At 34.2% G+C, this 22,719-nt stretch overlaps 1 protein-coding gene across 2 annotated transcripts in view; it reads left to right on the forward strand.

Moving 5' to 3' along the window:
- Madm (MLF1-adaptor molecule) overlaps positions 1-19,541 on the forward strand; it is a 57,503-nt gene extending 37,962 nt beyond the window's left edge. The window contains exons 12-13 of one of the 2 annotated variants that reach the window (XM_089233662.1): positions 15,008-15,127; positions 16,477-19,541. In XM_089233662.1, the coding sequence (XP_089089788.1) occupies positions 15,008-15,127; positions 16,477-16,575 (219 nt within the window). In that variant the 3' untranslated portion in view covers positions 16,576-19,541. The remainder of the gene's footprint in view (positions 1-15,007; positions 15,128-16,476) is intronic. The other variant, XM_089233663.1, reaches the window with a different exon arrangement.
- Positions 19,542-22,719: the final 3,178 nt, after the last annotated feature.

Consider the following 22,719-nt stretch of genomic DNA (forward strand, 5'->3'; position numbering starts at 1 on the left):
GAGTGTTTCCGTTTAAAAAAAAAGTCGTCACTGGAAGCAGCAGAAATTACTGTAGTCGATTGTCATTGTGTTAAATCCCGATGTTTCGTGAAAAAAATTTTCATTCCGGGAGTAAAAAGCACATGTTCGCCGAATTATGAATGTTAGTTTAGAAACTTTGCCGAATAACGAGCGTTAAATCGTCAATGTTGCCGAATAACGAGCGGTAAATCGTCAATATCGCCAAATAACGAGCGGTAAATCGTCAATATCGCCAAATAACGAGCGTTAAATCGTCAATCTCGCCAAATATCGAGTATCGGATCGCCAATCTCGCTAGATAATGAGTGCTGAATCGCCAAACATCGAGTTGATTCTTCCGAAATTCTCTCCCATTTTGCAACAATTTCTTTCCAAGTATAAAAAAATTTAAAACTTATACAAATTTTTTAGCTCATTTGAAGTGCTGCTGTTCAAGGCAGCAAATAGTGCTCTCAGTAAGCAAAAATCATCTTAAATAGACTGGTGCAAAAAATTTTATGACAGCCGTTCTTTCAAACAAGGTGTCAAAAGCCTAAAACACCAAAAACAAAAATCAAGCTGACGAAAAGATGTTTGATAACAAAAGACAGTGCAGTTTTATTTTGAAAAGGGTTGAGGGTTAACGAAAATATTCTTGTTAATTTCACTGCTCCAATTTATAAATATCTGCTCCGAATCCCATATTTTGCTGCTCCAAATCCTGAATTTTGCTGCTCCAAAATGGATCCAATTTCTATGTTGCATTGTATTTAAATCAACTTTAAATTTAAAAGTTTTTAAAAATTTTTAACAAAATTCAGGTGGTTTTTTGTTAATTTACTTATGATTCTTCTCTCATTAAGACCCTTTATTTTATTAACCCAAACCCCCCTAGGTGGTCACTACTCATAGTTTGGGAACAATTGATGTAAGAAAACAGTCCAGCATGGCTTATTTTGTTGAATGCAGGGCTCCCACTTGTCTTACTTTTTTAACAAAATCCTGTCAACGAAATTCATATAATTGATTTTAATTGAGAAGGGAATCATGGACATAATGCCAAATAATACTAATGTAGTAGATTGCAATTAATGATTTTGCCAAAGCAGAAATTCTATATTTTTTAAGGTTATTTGTGGGTAGGATGTATGTGGACCATTTGGTGGTTTAGTAATCTTTCATTTGCTTAGTTTGAGGGTTTTACAAATAGAGTAGTCAATAAAAACTTCTGCCATTGTTTAAAATTAGGGTGCACATTTTGTGTATAGGTGAAACAACAGTTTGCATTACAAAGCAGTTGGGTACATAGACCTATTCTAGGTTTTGTAACTTTGATGATACCTAATAGCATTCAATTTTCTTCTGTATTTTTAGGGCATGCAGAGGCACAAACAATATTTGCAATGCTCAAGTAAAGAGCTAGAAATGAAAATGCTTCATTTGTCAAAAACGATTACACTGGTATTGACCACTAAAATTTAAACTAATTCTTTTTTTTAAAGGTATGGACAATGCAGTAAAACCATCTAGTCCACCTTGAATTATTTATATCAGACCTTGTAATTTACACATTTTGTTTTTGGAAGTGGTATTGAAAGAGCGTCATTCTTAAAAAACTTACATATCTTCATAATTTGCCATGTGTATTGTCGAAGAGAGTTGACAGGCTGGACTGTGGAAGACTCCAAAAAAAAAAAGAATGTAATATATACAGGGTGATTATAAAAAAACTATCCCGACATATGGGCCCCTAACTATCATACCATTCACAGAAACTGAATGAAATTTTGGCATAAGGTATTTTGATGTATGCTCTCAAGAATGATATGGAAAACAACAGTGTCACTCTAACAGTTACGGTTACAGTGAGAAAATTTCGAAAATATCAAATGGCAACACCAAGTTTTTTGTATTGGAGTGTGATCTCCATACTGAAAAACACTAAATAGCGTTGGAATGGCACCTGTAACACGAAAATCCCCGGAGCTAGGCAAGGAAAAAGTAAAAAGGACTTTGCCGTGCACCAGAGCATTAATGTTCGTTTCATTCGTCACACCATTTCTTCGGCTGAGATCCCAGCCTGATTAGTCCTCCACAAGGTCATGTGGAAAATTTGTGAAACACAATAAAATGCTTTATTTTATGCTGCTTCTCTGTCCTTATTGGTTGTCCTCACTTTTAGCCTATCTACCGCCGATGATTTTCATGCTACAGTTGCAGTTCGAACGCTATTTAGGGTTTTTCACAATGGAGATCACATTCCAATACAAAAAACTTGGTGTTGCCATTTGATATTTTCGAAATTTTCTCACTGTAACTGTAACTGTTAGAGTGACACTGTTGTTTTCCATATCATTCTTGAGCGCATACATCAAAATACCTTATGCCAAAATTTCATTCAGTTTCTGTGAATGGTATGATAGTTAGGGGCCCATATGTCGGGATAGTTTTTTTATAATCACCCTGTATATTGTGAGGAGAGCTGAAAAGAATTATCTGTGGTTACTAAGACTATTTTGGCCAAAAGAAAAATTTTGTAACCATGACAATTCTGTCATTTTGCTTAAGCCAATCTTACAGGATACTGAAATAGTGTGCTATGAAAAAAAAAAACCGAATTTTAAAATTTTTCAAAAAAAAATAATTATAGGGATTTTTTTTAATTATGCCATGATTGTTGTCTAAGGGGGTACCCCCTCCCATCCTAATTTTTATAATTTTTAGAATGGGAGCCTTGCGAATGAGAAAAGGTCACCAAATTTTGCTTTTGGTATTTGGTAGACACTCTGATATTGTATTTTTTTTTAAAAATGTCAATTGTGATAGAATTCACGACTCCCGGTGGTAATCTATTCTGTATATATTCACAACCCTGTTATAGAGACATTCCCTGTAGCACCCAAACCTAGAGTTCTCCTTTAATAATCGATGCTGGTGTCCCTTTATTGGTTGTGTATCAATAACTCATGGTCCAATCCTATCCATTCCTCTGAAAATTTTAAAAATGATGCCTTGAGTGATGCTGCATTCTTCCAATGTAAACATTTAAAAAAATCTAGTCTCTCTTCATATCTCAAGCCTTGTGTACCAACAAGAGCGCACATGGCTCTTCTCTGCACCCCTAAACCAAGTCTATGTCCCTCTGAAGGTATGGTCTCCAAAACCTTATGGTATACTCTATTTCAGGACAAACTAAGCACCTGAAAAGTGGAAGGATCAGTTTAGGAGAATGCGAAGACACTTTTTAAGAATGAAACTGAGCATTCTGTATGCTTTTTTGGCCAACTGCTGAACAATATTCAGAAAACCTGAGCCGCTCATCAGTGAGAATTGTTTCCAAATCAGTGATCCGACATTACATCTTAAATATGCGCCCAATGCACTATTAATCCTAAAATTCATGCTCCATTCATTTGCCCATGCTGTGATCATATTCAAGTTGATCTGGAGCAGCTCCCTATCGCTTGGATTCCAGACTACTCCCCCCCCCCTCACTTAGCTTCATATCATCTGCAAATTTGCTAACAATCCCATTGATACCCTGATAAAGTTTATCAATAGAAAGTGAAAAAAGTATGGAACCAAGGACACACTCCCTTCAGGGAACTCCACTTGTGACACCTGTCCAGTCAAAAAATTCCCTACTGATCATAACACGCTGTGATTCATCTTGCAATCACAATTCTATCCAATTCAACAAGTTTCTTCCAATGGCGATCCTATGTAAATGCTTTAGAATTTACCATGTTGGACCCGTTTGGATGCTTTCTGGAAATCAAGATACACAACATTGATGGTTTTGCCTTTTCCAAAGACTTAGGCCCTCCTCACACAGGGGAACTAAAATCGAGCTTGCTTCAACGAGTCGAGTTGTCCGTTCTCCCTCACACGGTGCTACTAAAAAAAAATTTCAAAACCTGGGGAACTGAGTAAAAACAGCACAGTCTATAGTTTTCCTTCTTATCTTCCGGTACTATTATCGTAGGAAAAATCAAAACAAAGAAATAAGAAAAATAATTTCTATCATACGTGAAATTGCTATAAAATTTCAGCTCGCAGGTAAATACAAAATTTCATTATTTAAGTTGATATCATTTTGAAAAGACAATAAAATGGTAAAAATTAGATAATTTTTTAGTATAATTTCATGTTTCATTTGGAAAAAAAAATTCGCAATAAAATGTCTGGTTTTCCTCTATAAATGTGCCTTTCAGTGCCTATATATGTTGGATTTAATATATTTTTATTGTTTATTAGTTAAAATATTGTCACGCAGAATTTTAAATAGTTTCATGAGATTGAAACGACAAAAGCTGGTTCCGAGAGGCAAAAAATAAACTATAGGCAAAACTACAGACAAACAACACGTGAATTGTTGTTTATGTTTCAGGGAATGATTTTCCTCGAATACTCCCACACACAGATGTGAGTGTAGGTGACCTAGATTACAGACATTCCAAGCAAGGGGGAAAATCAGGAACCATCCCTATGGAACACGTGCTTGTTCATGCACATGTAAAAGTAGGCAGTATTTTGAAATTTTCTGGAGGTTCTTATCCAGAGCCATCTTAAGAGTATCATGCCCCCCCCCCTCCAGCCATGTATTTTTTTTCTGGGACCCTACTTGGCAAATTCATTTGGTTATTCCTGAAATTTTTAACCAGATCTAATTTTCGTGGCACTCCATCTCATTTTTAAATCGCCCCCGGGGAGTGCCCGGGTGGGCCCATGTGTTTACCACAGACTCGTCATCTGGGGGGGGGGGAATAGGGGGCTATTACCCCCCCCCCCCCCGGCTTTCAAAAATACACTAGAAATAGTATATATATGTACATACAGTGAGTATATGTTCTTTGTGCCCCCACCCCCGAAAAAAGTTGAAATGACAGTCCTGGTTTACCATTTCATTCAGTGGCGTAAAAGCCAGGGGTGCAAGCTCAAGCACCCACGGTAATTTGTGGCATGGATCCGAGCACCCCAGAATTGATTAAGAAATTAAACTTTCCGATATAATGCTAAAGAGACGAGCACCCACAGTTCCGAAACAATTCCGACGCCCCTGATTTCATAATAATTTCAAAATAATATCAATTTAAATAAAGAAATCGTGTATTTACCTGTGAACTGAAATTCTGTAGAAATTTCATTATATCCTTTCAACTGATAATATATATATATATATATCTGGATTGCTTTTCAATTTGGGTCCAAACTCTCATGACGAAAATATGAAGGAATGCTAAAGGCAGTTTCTAGTTTCTTCAACAAAAGTTGGCGGCGATTAGCATATCAGTCGCCAAGTAACTGAGTTGCGTTTGATGTTTCATCGCCAATATGCAAAATTCCTCGTGTGAGGGCGTCTAGAGCGATATATGTGCTGGTCTTCAGGAAACTGTTTCTCTTATCAGTTGCCGAACTTTAGTTTCCCCGTGTGAGGAGGGCCTTAGTCACATGATCTCAGAAAGAAAGAAGATTGGTTAAAATCCAGTAACTTTCCCTTCCTGAACCTATGCAGGTTTTCTATCAATACATTATTCTTGTCCATCCACTTAACCAGATGCCTTTTCATAATAATTTCCGAAAGTTTCAAAAGGGAGCTAATCAAACTCACTGGATGATAATTGGACGTAGTTTTTCTACCACCCTTTTTGAATTTCGGAACCACATTAAGTTTCCCATGGGACGATACCCTCAGCAACACTACTCCTGCAAATCTGTGCAAACTGGGACCAACAATTCATTATCACATTTCTCTAAGGACTCAAGGATAAACAACATCTGGTCCTGATGTTTTGTTAGAACATATGTTTTAAGAAGTTTTATTACTTCCACATTTTCCACTTGAATATCGTTGAGAACTTTATCACCCCATGGTATAGCGGTACTTTGAATATCACCTTCGCCAATAAAAACTGATGCAAAAAGTCAGTGAATGCTCTACACATGCTTACATTGCTCTCTACCCTAGACCCTTCTATCCAGAGGGGGCCAACTGTCCCCTTACATCCTTTATTAACATATCTGAAAAGGGATTTTCGTCAGTGTCAAAGTTATCTGCCAACCTAGATTCAGCTTCTTTTTTTACTATCCCTTATCACTTTCTTCAACACTCTTCTTTTTTCAGCAAATGATGATAGGTCACCCGTTACTTCCACTTTTGTATTCTCTGAATGTCCTTTTCGTTTCAGTATAAAAATTATGCACATTATCCGTGAACCAGAGGTGGTGGTATGAACAAAAATGCTTTTTACAAACAAAGGGAATGAGGTCATGCAAAATATCAGATAGTTTTGTCCCAAATTCTTCCCATTTACTTACCGCACCCACTGATTCCAGCCGGTCTTTGAAAGTTACCTCTAACTCCCCTTCCCTCAAAAGTTCTAATTTGGTTATTTGTATACAGGGAATCATTCTTTTGTTATTAGGTTTACCCGCAAAGAAGCTACAAACAAAGCTTACCACTCCATGGTCACTGGAAGAAAAGTTGTCTCCATCCAAAACATGTTCGAAAAGATCCTTGGATTCAGTAAGAATTAAATCCAAAGTAGAAGTACTCTTAGTAGCTTCTGATACCCGTGATAATCATCATCTTGTGGTGGGTGACTTTAATCTCTCTGAAATTGATTCTCTAATCTTAACGATTCTAACTCTAGATCTGTTTCCAATCTTTTTGCATTGGTTTGATTTAAAGCAATGTAATTTTCTTGTTAATCACTTTACAGAGTACTTGATCTTGTACTATTTTCCAGTCATTTTTTTTCAATTGAGGTTATGAAAGATGATTTACCACTCAGGTCTATAGATAAACATTGGCCAGCTTTGATCTGCTCTTTTTCCAGTATACCTTGCATTAGACATAGTGTTGAGAATTCTTGTTGGAGTTATTACGATTTTAAAAATAATGATTTTAACTCGTACTCAGTTTTTAGTAATTATGATGATTAGAATGTTTTAAAAGCTTATGCAATAATTTTGCTGATGCTGTTGACACGTTTTATTGTCACATCTACTCTACTTTCGACAATTATGTCCCCATGAAATTTGCATCTAAACATAGATATCCTCCTTGGTTCTCCAAATATATTATTAATTGTATTTAACTGAAGGAAAAATTCGGCAATAGGTATTTGAAATTTAATAAAACTTTTGATTTAATGCAATATCAACTTTACAGAGCTAGAATTAAATCTAAAGTTATGAGAGAGAGTATAAACAATATATTTTTCATATTGAATCATTATTGAAAACCGACACTAAAATATTTTGGTCTTTCTGCACTATCATTTCTATGAATAATAATTTTTTGTCAATTGATTCTGGTATTGCAACTGCATTTGAGAATTTTTTTTCAATTCTAGTTAAATCATCAGTATACAAATACCACAACATACAAAATGGCCAACAAGGTGACTGAAAAAAAAACTAATCAAACTATATCAAAAACACTGCAACCCAATAAGAGCAATAAAAAAAACCAATAATTACAATAAAATATAAATATACTGCCTGTAAAAAATTATGGTTGTCTCATCTATGTATGGATAGCTTCTTGATTTATCCCAATATGTTTATCGTATTTCTTTTATGTCAATCGTGTTACAATTCACGACCCCCAGAGGTAAGCTATTCCATTAATTCACAATCCTATTGGAGAAAAACTCCCTGTGACACCACAACCTAGAGTTATTCCTTACCAATCGATACTGGTGTCCCCTTGTTGAAGCAGTTGATTGACGATGTGTTAATAACTCGTGGTCCATTTTATCCATCCTGACATCAGTATGTCGAGAAATATCTATTTCTCCTATACAGCTTTTCCTACTACGTCTGATGTCATTACCATTGATAATTATCATCTACAGAAATATAATATTTCTATAGATGATATTGTGTGCTGTATAAACAAACTTAAAGGCTCTTCTGCTCTCTGTATGGATGGTGTTCCTTCTTATATAATTAAAGCTTGTGCTATATATTTTGTTTTTCCATTGTAAATTATTTTCAATTTGTGAATTAACACTAAAATTTTACCTGCCAAGCAGAAGAGATCAAAAATTGTTCCTATATTCAAAAAAAGGTGAAAAATCATGTATTGAGAACTGTAGATCTGTTGTTATTTTATCTCTGTTCACTTTTTTTGTGCATATCTTTGATTCAATATTGCACAAAAAAATTCTGAATCAGATCAAATCCTGTATGTCTGCAAATCAATGTGGTTTTGTCAATGGTATCATTAATCTCATGTCATTAATCTCCAGAGTCTTAATGCCTGTATTATCGACGCCATCTGTAACAAATGGCAACTTGATGTCATTTACACTGATCTTGCAAAAGCTTTTGATCAGGTCTGTGAGATCCGTGATGACCCTCCTTGATGAAAGCATGGGAAGGGTCAAGAGTCAGAAAGGAGAACTGAACAGTTGCATACCAGGAACCGAGGAATGGTGGGGAGAGAGGTGGACAAGGAGAGAAGGTGACATAGACACATTCTGAAGGAGAAATTACAAACGAGAGAATGTCAGCAGCTCACGTGAAGAGCTGGCCTACCAAATTATACCTAAGATGTAAATAATCTAGTGTAAATAAGTAATATATGTTAATTAAAAGACAGTAATGCACCTAGCAACAAAAGTGTAGTTCCCCGTGTGTATCAACAGTGTCATTTTTTTTTAATAATGTGTCTCATGGAATTCTTATTACCAAAGTTATAGAAAAATTGGTTTGAACCCTAGTTTACTGAATTTCCTACTTCTCCAATAGATTGTTGTATGTATCCTATAAATCTAATTTAAGCCATGATTTTGTTGCTAGTTCTGGTGTATCTCAGGGATCTGTCCTAGAACCATTATTATTTACTATCTGTTACCTGTGACTTTGCTCTTGTGGATTTGGTAATCTGAAAATTGCTTGGACATGATTTCCCCATATAATATTTGAACCCGCATGACCCTTACTGGGGTTAAATTTCCAGAAATCCTGTCTTAGTGAGTTTCTATATTATAAAATATAACACTGACTAAATTTCATATTTATAGCTTGAATGGTTTCGGCTCATTATAATTTCTCTGTATAACCTTTGAACCCTCCATGACCCCTTTAGGTGTAGAATTTTGAAAAAAAAACCCTTAGTGAAATAAACTACTGATAAAATTTCATATTCATAGCTTCAGCAGTTTTGGCTCGGTGATGATGAATCAGTCAGTCAGGACATGCTATTTTATATAAATCAGGGGTGGTCAACAGCTGACCCGCGGACTGCATGTGGCCTGTGACTAGGTAAAACTTCTGTGTATTAAATTGATTTTCTGATCATTATTTGAGCTGTTGGTTTCAACAGCAGACCTGATTAACAGACTGTTTACATTCATTATTTCTAGTGACAATAGTGATTAGTTATGTTCTCATCATGCTCCCTTTTAGAACACAAATTTCTTATAATTTTTGTTATGGGTATTTTTGTCACTTCATTGCGCAAATTTGCCTGTTGTGGCCTCTGTATTTGAAACTGAATTCATATGTGGTGTTCTGCTCATTATGATGAAACTTTTTTGAAATGAATGCCAACTCGAAACTTCAACCGACTAGGCTATGTAGAGTCTAATAATTCCAAAGGACAAAAATGTGTCATATTGGATGGTCGAGTACCTATTGCGTCATTGAATTAGGGAGGATTAACACCCGGCCCGATGATTATTTGTGTCAACAGAGAAACAATTTATCTTTCAACATGGCAGGTTGGTGGTGACATTACACGTTGAAGCAGACTAACACTTTCTCAAACCAAAATATCAAAATTCTGTTTAAAGAACGTAACTGAATAAGCATACATTTATCGCAAATCTGGTTTCTTATGGACATCAAGAGAACTGGGTGAGAGAGAGAGTGTGCGCGTGTGTCATTTTATATCAAGGTATTCTGTCTGGTCCATGATTCTAATCCATCTTATGTCTGTACCATCACGTGTTTACCTATTCTGGATGGTCAATCCGAGCGTTTTTGGAATGCTTTCCATCCCAATAACAAAACTCCTCTTAAAGTCTACCAAGGCATGAATAAATTCCTTGAGTGTCTATTCAATGTGTGAGGTTGCTCTGTTTGTCATTTTTGAGTAAGAAAAAAAAATTGCTGAAAAATATAGAAAAAATGTTGTCTAAAATTTAAACTATGGATGTAATTTAATGGAATAATTTGCAGAAGGAGCTAATTTTTTGATACGTTGCATCTAGTCAGGAACGCAACCATATATCAGTTTTTGAAGGAATGGAGCCCAGGGTAAAATTTTAATGACTAAGTTCCCCGTATTTCACTCTATCACTTATGGGGGAGACAAATCTGCGAGTTTTTTGGGTGATTTTACTGGTGTGACTTATATGCCGGATGCCCCTTTCGTGTGGCCTGCAACACTGCAGCTAACCATTAGGTTGGCCCTCAAACAGTGAGAAGTTGGCCACCCTGATATAGATTATTTTTATAAATGATCTTTCCATACTTTTCAGAAATTGTCTGCTGTTTGCTGAAGATTTGAATATTTTTAACCCTCACAGCTAGCCGCTGTGGTGGTCGAGTGGTTATAGTGACTCGCATCGTGAGGATCCAGGTTCGAACACCACAGTGGTGGTCGGCTGAAGTTGGTTTTCTGTGGTTCCCAACTTAGAGGTGCAAATGCGAGCCGATCTCCCCGTCAAAAAGTCTCGCCACAGAGAGCAACAGACCTACAAACAGTACAAATATTCAGTCACTACACTTCGCTTCTGAAACATAGATGGCAGCACTGAAAAATCATACACAACACTAGATGCGCACTCAGGCTGTTAGGTACAAACACACTTCTGGCACAACTTGCTAGGTAGTAAATTGCCCATGGCAATAGACCTGAGTTGTGCTTGGTTTGAAAGAAAGAAAGAACCCTCACAACAGCAATCCTAAGATATCTCGTCAAACTTGATGTGCGTTATTTCAGTCACAGAAATATCTCGGGTTCTAAAAATGTGTTGAAGTTTTTACAGTCAACATGTTTTCCATCTTTCCCCCTCCAGTTGAGCAACTGCCAGTGAGCAGAGTCAGATTTTTTTCAAAGTTAGATAAGAGAGAGAGACTCTTTCCCCCTTTCTTTCAGCATAGTAAAGAAATATACGCTCACCATAAATAATACAAGAAAAAAAAAATTTCCAAAAGTATTCCTCTCTCTAGAAAGCATGGCTAGTGTCTTTGTATCATAGTGAAGGAAATGAAAATGATGGGTAGAGCCAATTTTTTTGGTTTCTTGTTGGGGGAAAAGCATTTATCCGCTCTTAATTGGGGATAAAATCTTGAAAGTAGATGGCAATTTGTATATAGAAGGTTTTGTGTTTTCCAATATGGCAGTTATAATGTGGATCAGGAAAATTTTAAAAACTGCTTAAAGGCTCAAATTATTCATTGTATTGATGCATGTTATTGCCTACAAAATAAGTTGCCTTTACTTCATGAGTGGTGTTTAATTAATAGTCTCAATATTGATAAATGTTTTGTTCTTTTATTCACTCACAAAAAGTAGAACCTCTGCGACTGATTTGGGAGTTATTTATAGTACCAATTTCAATTTTGTTGATCACATTAGAAATCTTTGTTCCTGAGTCACATAAAGCTTGGTTTTCTTAAAAGAATGTCGAGAAATTTCAACGATATTAATACTTTAATACCCTTATAAGATCTAAACCTCCAAAGCCGATGTTTAGCATTGTTCTATAACAAGCCCTCAGCTGACTGGAATGTCCTGCAGTAAAAATACCCATAATAGTGTTTTCTACACTTTTCTTAAAATTCTTCCAGATTGTTCTGCAGTAGCATTGATTGATCTGTGACATACGTCTCAGATTTTGGCATGTTCTGCACAGCCATATTGCTTGCATATCCATTCTTAACGACATAAGTTTAATATTAAGTGCCACTATACAAGATCACATTGCTTATTTGCAGTAAAGTCATTCAATGCTAATATTCGTAAATATATACTGTGCTGTATATATAGATTTTCTGAATTTTATAATGAGCTTCCTCGACATCTTGATATTTTTAATTCATCTGTTGCCACCTTTAGAATATTTTTGTTGTGATTGCATCGTATATATCTTTGTGTATTTTTTATATTTTGTATAATTTTTTTTTTTCTTGGATTTTGTGTATTTTATTATTATTCATATTCTATGCTAATTTTTATTATTACTGCAAGCTTTAATTGAATTTGAACCTGTTACTTTGTATTTTTAAATAAATAAATACTTGCTAAGAGGTACAAAAAGTTATCGCGCACCAACTTGAAAAAGTCTCTCTCATGGTGATCTCTAGCTGATAGGTTCTCCCAATTGATAATTGAAATCTCTTAATATAACTACCCTCTTATGTTTGCACATGTAAGAAATTTCATCATGTATCTTGAAGATGTAGTTTGGATCCCTGTTTAATGAGTTATAGCAAACTCTTACTATAAGCATATGATGCTTTTTGTTTTCAAGCTCAAGCCATGTAGTGTCAATATCACTACTTTGTACATTACACTCTCTAGCCTGCAACATTATTTCACGTAAATCATGACTCCGCCCTCTTTCCTACCAGATCTATAAATGAAGGTTTCTGGTTAAACCTTCTATTTCTCAAAATGAGGATTAATCGACTTACACCACTCTGATTTTAACCCCCCCCAATTAGTTTTTTAGCACAGCAAAAACTATAAAATTTTTGCTATGGGGTTAACCAAGAATTGGCTGTGAAACATAATATACTATACAGCAGGGGTTCTCAAACTTTTTCCCATCCGCGGCGCCCCTTTCCTCTATTCAATGCTTATCCGTGAGCTCCGCCGGTTCCCGAGTTTGGCACACAGTTTAAGAACCCCTGCTATACAGTATACTATAATACTGGAAAATCTTTGGACAGTATATACTATAATACTGGAAAATCTTTATTGGGGAGGTGAAGTGAAGGTCTGGCATTGAAAATGAGTTGGCTTATATTGGCTGTGTTGTAGTCTCCAGTCATACTTAACATATCGTCACCTTATAATGAAAACCTCGTACATAAAAAATTCCCAACTTTACAGGAAGAGTAAAAACAATGATAGGATGTCCCATTGAATAACACACAAAAGGGGTTAATTTTTTTCTCTATAGAGATCAGATCCTTGCTGATTTTTGTTTTTCAAAAGCTATAATAGCTGAGATATGATATTCTCAATCCAAAACTGTTAAAAAGTCATTTATGAAAAAAACTGATGTACAATATTTTTATTATAAGGTGAGGATATGGTTGCTCTGGGAAACATCCTTTAAAAAGGGGTGAGACATACATAGGAAAGGATAACCCCTGATTGCGATAGTGATTTGCAGTTGCTGAACTTTCTTTTAAAATCTATGGGATTATTCACCTTTTGTAAAGATGTGAGGTGAGAATATTCTCTGTCATCAGTGGTCGGTCTCAAAAGTTTTTGTTTTTAAGATTTTGAGAAAACCTGTAAAGATTAAAATATTTCTTTTAAAATTGAGTATATTTTCAGAAATAAGTTCAAAGCAAAAATTTAAACCAAAGTTGATTGACAAAGGAAACTATTTTTTTAATCACCTTCATTCCAAGAAGATACAGAACTGTTGTTTTTGTCAGTTTACATACTTAAATTTTTTATCACTCTTATTTCTTTGCAAGTTGTGCAATTTAGCCATGTTGGTTTTAATTTACCGTGTCTTCTTGACAGAGAGGGAGAGTATTTTCTAGAAGGACTACTATTATAAATTACTAGAGAATATTCTTATCAAAAATAAGCATTATTCTCAAATTATTTATACTAGCAGTCCTTCCAGAGAATATTCTTAAGTTATTTATAGAAACTATTTATATTATTATAATATTATTAATATTCTTAAGAATATTCTGTGGAAGGACTGCTATTATAAAGAACTGGAGTACTAACACCTAATACTGGAAGAGCTGGAGAACGATTTCTTATCGAAAATAATAATTATTTTCAAGTTATTTATATCATTTGATCATTTTTGTCGCACCACAGTCATTTTCTGCACATAAGGGCTAATAGACCGGGACCTACAATTTATTGTTAAATCCAAATGGTAGCTTTTTTCTATACTCATCAAGAGGTTGGTGTGCTAACCCCTTGATGGGGGACTCCCTGCGGTGGCAATCTTTTTCTTTGGTCATATCGCCGTTTTGGTTGTACCCCTGTGCCAAGAAAGTTTTCTGACAAGGAAAAACCAGGTATCGAACTCGCAATACCTCTAAACATCCTTTGGTATTTGAGGTGAGTATCTTATCGACCTGGGCTACCGTGCCCTCAAGTTATTTATAATAGTCCTTCCAGAGAATTTTCTCTTGAATGAGAATATTCTCAAGTTATATGTATAGAGATTATTATAAAATATATTATTATAAATATTCTTGAGAATTTATTCTCTGGACTATTATATAAATAACTCAAATATTCTCATCAAGAATAATAAAAATATTTTCAAGTTATTTATAATAGCTGTCCATCTGGAGAATATTCTCCTAAAGAGTATTCTTAAGAATTTTACATCTCTAACCTTTTCATTGATGCAATCCCTTGAATAGAGGCATTTTTTCACTGGAACATAATAACCACAAATTTTGATATATGTATGAGAGAAACTGTGAGTCGTTAACCAGTCACCTGGCCAATTAATTTCTCTTTTTTCCAAGTTTGAAGCTAATAAAATATATTTTCCCCCCGACCCCTGATTAAAATTCTTTGTGAATACATTGAAACTGACTTCATCATATTCTTAACTGTGTTTTTAAATCAACTAAAAAAATTATGATAAGTGAAATAATTACTAATTTGCTTTCAAAAATTGAAATAATTGGACTTAAAATTAACCTGACAACATATGCTGTCATAACCAGATGACTGGTTAAATTTTCATTCTACGGCTATTTTTTTAGTAAGGAGCCATTCGTAACTTTGATTTTTAAAGTGTCTTAAAATACTTGCTCTTTCTAGATGACAGTTTTGTTGAGAATGGATGATAGGATGAATCGTCAACTGTCCTGTGAAGTCACCAAAGAAGATACTCCATACAACTTAGCAGATGATTTAGTTTCCCATGGCTTGATAAATCAAGTGAGTGATCATGAACTCTTGATTGTGAGTCTATGCGATAATACCCAGACTTCTGTCACCCCCAAATTATGTTGTCTCATCCTAAAAATGATGTTTTTCAATTAGACGTGTTTTGAGCAAAGCTTGAAGGCTATTGACATCACTTTTTTACAGAAATGTATCCCCAAGAGATGCAGTAAAAAAAAAAAAAAAGACTAATGGTTAAGAAAGAATAAAGTGAAAATCTTCAAATTTTCACATCCCTATCTCTTCCTGATTAGGAAAGGACATTACCATTGCAAAAGTTTCCTTGACTTACGCTGCCAGTCTGAGAACAGATTATTGATGTAAGTTAGGGTATATCATACACTGCAATGTGGTTTTTTTTTTAAATTTGAGGGGCAGAAAATTTCTTAAGTTTGGATAAATTAATAATTTTCACCATCATAGTAAAAATTTTAATAGGTGACATATATAACAGATTTATTGGTGTTGTGTGTGTGGGGGGGGGGGGGTTTGAAGGCGGATCCTCAAGGAAGTGTCATGAGCTGATCAAGGTATCCTCTGTAAATTTGTAGATGCCTAAATATTATTGGGAATAATCAGGAATGCTAATGATGGGAGTACTTCTGACCAACTTGAACATGATCATAAGGCATAGTCAGATAAATGAGCATGACTTTTGACAAGTGCATGATTACTTATTTTGGTTCTAACTATCTATGCTTTACTTAAAAGTTGAATTGTGCAGTGGCTGCTTGATTTTACAACTGTCTATTTGTGTGAAGCAGTTTTCTCTGGTCCCAAACAATACACCATTTCTTTAAACATCTTTCTAATTTACAAACAAGTTCTGACTGTATATCTATTCCACAAGTATAGGCTTGCTAATTCAGGAATTTTTGTTGATAAGTGGCTTAATTTTCCTGAATATTGTTCTGCAGTGGTAAAAAAAGCAAATATTATGCTTGGTTTCATACTTAAAAAAGTCTCTTCATGTTCTCTTTAATTAACTTACTTATCGCAAAAATATGGTAAATATCATCTATTGAATCAGTCTTAATTAATATTGCTAATCTAGAAATAATTTCCTAAATACTTATTTGGGGAATGTAAAAAACAAATGTACATAAAATTTAGTTTTTTCATGGAAATCTGTTATGCTCATGTTGGGTTCACAAATATTTTCTGATGATTTTTTTCTTATTTCAGTGCATATGCCCATTTGCTGCTTATTCTGAGAAATGCAGTGATTTTATTGTACAAAAAAGTTAAAATAGATAATCTTATTTGAAAGAATCATTTCATTTTCAAGTTTCTTGTAGTTATAGTTTAAATGGCTATTGTTCAAAACTTTTTTTTTTCAATAGGAGGATCGGGAAATGGTTGCTACTCTTATTGGTGATACTTTAAGTCGAAGGCACATTCCTAACCTTCCATCTTCAGAGTCTTCTGAAGCAAAGTCATAGCAGTGAAATTTGTTTAGTCTATCAAAATGAATTAGTGTGCCATATCTATTTGCTATGTCAACTGTGTGCTGAAAGATCTGTGAGCTAATATGACTTACTGAGGTGTGTGCAGCGTTCACAATATTGTTTCATAGCTTTTGTTTTTAATAGAACAGCTTTATTACTGATCATTCTCATGAGGTTTTGAAGTGTTTTTCACAGTAAAAGCCAATATATGTTTCTGATTGTATGTTTTGCGGGGCAAAATTTTTTTTATTTGTCTTATACTAGATACAATCATGTTCACTTGCAGTATAAGGTTTGCGTGCCACATCTCATTTGTCACTTTAAGCTCAAAACTTTCATGATCTATTGTGATATATACATTAAAATATGGCATGAATGAGTATATTTTTTTCTGTAAATTGTCCATGTTTATGCAGACAAAGCTCAATGATGTAAAGGAGCAGTATTCTCTGGAGCAAAAACTATACAAATTCTTTATTTCTACATAACTGTTTCTAATGAAATGAACAGTTTTATGTTCGAGTTTTATTTGATTGATATCCTTAAAGTAAATAATTAAAAGTCTTTTATTCAAACTTTGATGAATTGTTCACTGCTTTCTCCTTGCAATATTTTCTTTGTGTTAGAATAATTTGGATGTAAACTGGTCAAAAAGATTATTTTGTCAGTATTTGTTTATGTCAAATAATGTTCAGTAAACTTGCATAATTTTATGATTTAAAAAGTGGCAGGTGATTATGTAAAAATATATTTAAACTGCATTTTATATTTATTTCTTTATGCTCCTTTTTTCTTTCTTTTAATGAATGGATTTATTTAGCTATTTATTAATTTAATTATATTTTTTCATGGAACATGAAATGTCCTAAATAGTATCAGACATATTGCCAATTTTTTTAATACCTATACATGAAGGACCAACATTTTCTTAAACAAATTGGTTTGCTCAGTTATTCTAACTTCTACATTTTTTTTTTTTTTTTTTTTTGCTGATTCTTTTATTTTGAGTTTCTAATTTTCTTGTGAATGTGCAAGCCAATTGTTTCTCTAAATTAAGCTTTCACATTTCAGTGTAAACATGATTAATACTTGCAATGTTGCATATCGTTGCATTTCAGTGTTAACTGTGTATAGCATGAATTTTTTTTTTTTTAAAAGCTGTAATTATAAATGAAAACAGTTTATTTGGTCATATATTTCAAGTCTTTGCTTCCAGACTGCGAATGTAGAGTATAAGAATGTAAAAAAGAAAACTAATGTGTGCTAGTCGAATATGAAAAAAATTGGCATTCATATTGAATGCTTTCCACAGAAGTTGAGGATGAGAAACTTCATTCTGAATATTTTGTTTATCTAATTTCAATTATATTTTTAAATTTTTAAAACAAAATCATGGATCTCAGCAGTCAGTTTTAGTTTAATAAAAAAAATGGCTCTTGTTGGCTTATTTGGAAATGTGATGCAGAAAATTTTTTTTATAATGAACACTTGTTATGCTACTTCTGTTCATAATCCTGTTTTATATAATTAAATTTGTATGTATGTATATACATACAACATATATGTATATACAGGGTGTATAACAGACGGGTACAACATTTTATTGGTTAACTGTTGATCCTAGAGGTATACTTCCAAAAACGTTTCCAAATGACGTGCTATTCAAATATGGCATTCATGTTGCAAGGGGTCGTATAGTTATTAAAATAAAATAACTTTTATACAGTTCCTGTATGCACCCAAACCCAATTATAAAGTTGTTGCCCCGTCTCTCCTGATGCCCACAAAAAAATTGCATGTTTTTAAGTGCAAAATTTACTGAGATATTCAAATTTAAAAAATTGAAAGTTGGGAAGAAAGCTTTAAATCCAAAAAATTTTTGTTTTCCCCCAAAAATTTCTTCAGATTGTCGAATTTGAATATCTCAGTGAATATTGCACTTAGAAACATGGACTTTTTGGCATCAGGAGTGATAGGGCAGCAACTTTCTATTGGGGTTTTGAGGCACGGGGTTATATAAATAGTTAATTTTTTATTTTAATAACTATACAACCCTTTGCAACATGAATGACATATCTGAGCACTACATGTTATTTGGAAACTTGTTCTAATTGGAAGTATACCTCTAGGATCAACAGTTTTCCAGTAAAATGCCATACCTCCTGTTACTTATGCACCCTGTATGTATCAGTGTGTGAAAATGATTATTAACTCAGGTAAATTAATAAATACATTCTAAGTTTAGTGGTAACCAATGTTCCCTCTATTTTTTTTTTACCTGCATGACTTGTTTTTTCTCTGTGCAGTATGGCTATTTGCTATATACGGCAATGGTGAATTTCTTTATTTTGCATGTGCGAAGCATCTTCAGTATGCATGGACACACATACTCACAGCTCGGAGGGAATATTGGTGATAATGATGAATCTCAAGAACATCATTTTAGAATCCTGAAAGTTTGGCTTTACAAGTAGATAAAAAATTGAAATTCATTTGTTACCAGTAATTTATGAATATAAAAGCTTTTGAAGTTCATCATTGAAAGAACACTTGATTTTATTTTTTGAAAAGAAATGTATTTAACTGCATGTATATAACTGACCACCGTATAATCCCTCCTCCCAAGAAGAAAGTTCAATTGCATATATTTATTCATTATCAAACAGTTATGCAAAGCAATTGATATTTATGCTCTCCATTTGGGTAAGTGTCCAGTTAAAGTCTGAACTTGTCAAATGTTTGTGCCTTCAGGTGTTTATTATTTCATTTAATTTTTTAGATTGCTTTCTATAAACAAGAAAATCAAATTATGAAATTCAGAGAATTCTGATTTTCATACAAATATTTCCATCTCAGTAGTTTGGCTTGCTTTGTTAAAACTTGACTTTTTTTCTTTTTGTTTTAAATACGTAAATTCTGGCTAGGATTTGAAAGTGCTTTTGAATAAAATTTCTGGAAGATGTTTTGTCAAAGTTCTTTATCATAATTTATTCTGCCATAACATCAAATTTTGAATGTGTTACATATAAGAAAAATACAGGTGTATATTATATATTTTCCATTTTACAACTGTTTTATGTTCATGCGACTGTTTCAACCGTTAGGAAAAAAAATACTTATATGTAATGGTAGGTAGTGCTAGAGTTTTTCAAAAATATCCAATGTTTGGGTAGTAAGCTACTCAATGTGTTTTGCAATTATAAGCAACTTTACCACACATCAATTTGGGCCACCATCATCATAAAGTAATTTACTACCAATAGAGGCGAGTCAGAAATGAAGGTACCATTTATCATGGTCACCACCTCAGGCTCAGTAGGGAAATAACCAGTTAACCCATACAATGTTTCTGACCTAATGTTACGTCGGATGTTCTATGATAGAAACACACTTAGCAAGCGAAGGAATGGTGTTTTGTGTGCGCTGATTTGAGATAAGAAAAAAAGGAACCTTGAAAATATATATTCTGGTGTGAGAAGATAAAACATGTTTTTCCACTCAAGAATGCTTTTCCCTTTTTTTTTTCCATGATGATCTTTGCTAGACGGGTTGTATATTAGAATAATTTCGAGAGAGGATTTGAAACTGACTAGAGTGCATTATCAAATTAGAAATAATATCAAGTGCAATATGCAAAGGCACACATGAAGTTATAGAAAATATTGGCAGGGCTTATACCCAATATTTCTATAGTTATTATTGAGATAGTGGCAATATTGAATGATCTTGGGCTCATGGACCAGATGCAAGTTTATACCTATAATAATTTGGCATTATACTGGGTGAACTTGACCTGTTCTGCCAAACAAAATAGGGTGATCGACGAGCCCAAGTGAAACATAAAACACCCTACCAACCCTTACTATCTTTGTTTTCAAGTTATGGTAGATAACGGATTGAAAAATGCGTCAAGTCTGAAAAAACCGAAGTTTATGGAAGATTTACACACAAACTATATAAGCACATTTGGAAAGAGCAGGAAAAATCCTACAAGATTATATTACCTCAGAATATCTAGATTTAATGGCGAGCTACAAGTGCTGGAAAATTAGCAAAGTTCAAATTCCAATTGTCGCAAAACTTTTTAATTGCCAATTCCTCAAACACTCTTCTAGCTGCAATCTTCCAAATTTACCCAAAACTTGTTAATTCTATCAGCTTTTGAAAGAGCCTACAATAAACCATATCGGTTTTCTGGCTCAGAAGAAATTTAGCCTTTTGTTTTGCAATACATCACTTAAATCAGCATTAGTCAAAGTAGACACTTTATAGATTTTGGTGACAATTTGATTTTCCACTTGCCAATCTCTCAGTGCTTGTAGCTGGTCATTGAATCCAGATATCCAAATAGAGGTGGTGTGACCTTATAGGATTTTTTCTGCTAAATCAAATAGTTATCAAAATGTATAACTGCCAATTACGAGAGAATTTTCATCGAATATCTGCTATGACAAATGCCAATTTCAGTGATGTATTGCAAACAAAAAACTAAATTTCTCTTGAACCAAAACACTGATGCAATTTATTGTAGGCTCTTTCAAAAGCTGTCGGGATTAACAAGTTTTTGATAAATTTAACCAATTGTAGCTAGAAAAGTGTTTGAGGAATTGACGATCAAAAGTTGGGTGAGAATTCAATTTTTAACTTTTCCGATCTTTCAGCGCTTGCAGTTCGCCAATAAATCTAGATACTTCGATGAAAATGGTATCTTAGAGAATTTTTTCTACTCTTTCCAAATATTTGCTTAGTTTGCATATAGATCTTTTGAAAACTTCACAAATTTGGGTTTTTCAGACATTTTTCTTCCATTATCCACCATAACTCGAGAAAGGTTAGAGATAAAACTGTTGCTGAGGTGTTTTATGTTCCACCGGGGCTCGACTGTCACCCCCTTTTGGTAGAATAAGTCACATCAACCTGTGTAGTTCGCTAACAGTTTATTTAGCATATAATTATTTGTCCACTACATTATACCCAATAGTTTTTTTGACAAGATACTACACTTGAGGATTAATTTCTCATTTAGTATTTTTTATTTCATGTATGTTTCATTCCCGTTGCTGACTTATGCATGGAGCTAGAATCTAGATGCTCAGTTTGAGTGGAGGTAATTAAATTCAGGGCATCAGGTGTTTTAGACCAGGCGCTCTAATGCATTGCCAAAAAATACTCGGGTGCTCTTGAGCACTCACGGCTCCAACATAAGTTTTACCTATGAAGTTATATGTGAACAGTCCCTCATTTAAAAAACTTTTAAGACCAGAAACAAATGAGACATTAAATACTTTTTCCTCGGCTGTAAATGCCGAGGACGGGGACACACACACACACACACATATATATATATATATTATGTCATCGTCTATATTATTGAATCGCTAAAACCTGTTTGAGCAGGCAATCCTGAGGGACCTACCATCTCCCATGCTTATAAAAGGATATCCGAGAGAATTTGACGTTTAGCGCTCGGGATTACTATAGGTGTCCATTCCGAGAGCGCATTAGAGACAAATAAATGTTCGAAAATTGGTATATTTAATCATGAGCGGCTAGCAGAGCAGTTGGTACGACGACGCCATAGAATCGAAGGTAAACGAAAGGTTCATGGTTCGAATCCCACACAAAGCCCTGTTGTTTTTTCTCACTTTATTTCTTTGGGTTTTCCTCCGAAAAAACACGGAGTGAAACGATGCTTATTCAAGAAGTGGAAGGGAACCACTGACTGTGTGTGTGAGATTCGGATTACGTTATTTCGCGATAGCGTTGCGTTTGTGAAAAATTATTTTTTTTATTTTTGAGAAAAACAATTACAATACAATCACTAAACCTCAAATACTTTCATTTTACACTGCGAAAAGTAATAAAACGTGTGTGGGGGCGGTTGGCTGACAAAAGCCATCCCCGCAGCAAGCGAATTGTGACCCCACACACCTCCGGGAATGTCGAGACGTTTAATAACAGCTTTGAGTGCAATGAAAAATAAAATAATCATTCAAAAAATTGAGGATGTAAGGTAAAACGGGGGGAAAATAGCGTTACACGAGTGTGGGATTCGAACAATGAACCTTTCAGTTGATTCTACGTCGCCGTATAAACTGCTCAACAGTTGCTGTTAGCCAACCGTAATTAAATACACTC

This window comes from Pholcus phalangioides, unplaced genomic scaffold (genome assembly GCF_987345545.1).
Source record: "Pholcus phalangioides strain wild (caught in Gottingen) unplaced genomic scaffold, Ppha-v1.0 ptg000007l_1, whole genome shotgun sequence".
Classification (NCBI taxonomy): domain Eukaryota; kingdom Metazoa; phylum Arthropoda; class Arachnida; order Araneae; family Pholcidae; genus Pholcus; species Pholcus phalangioides.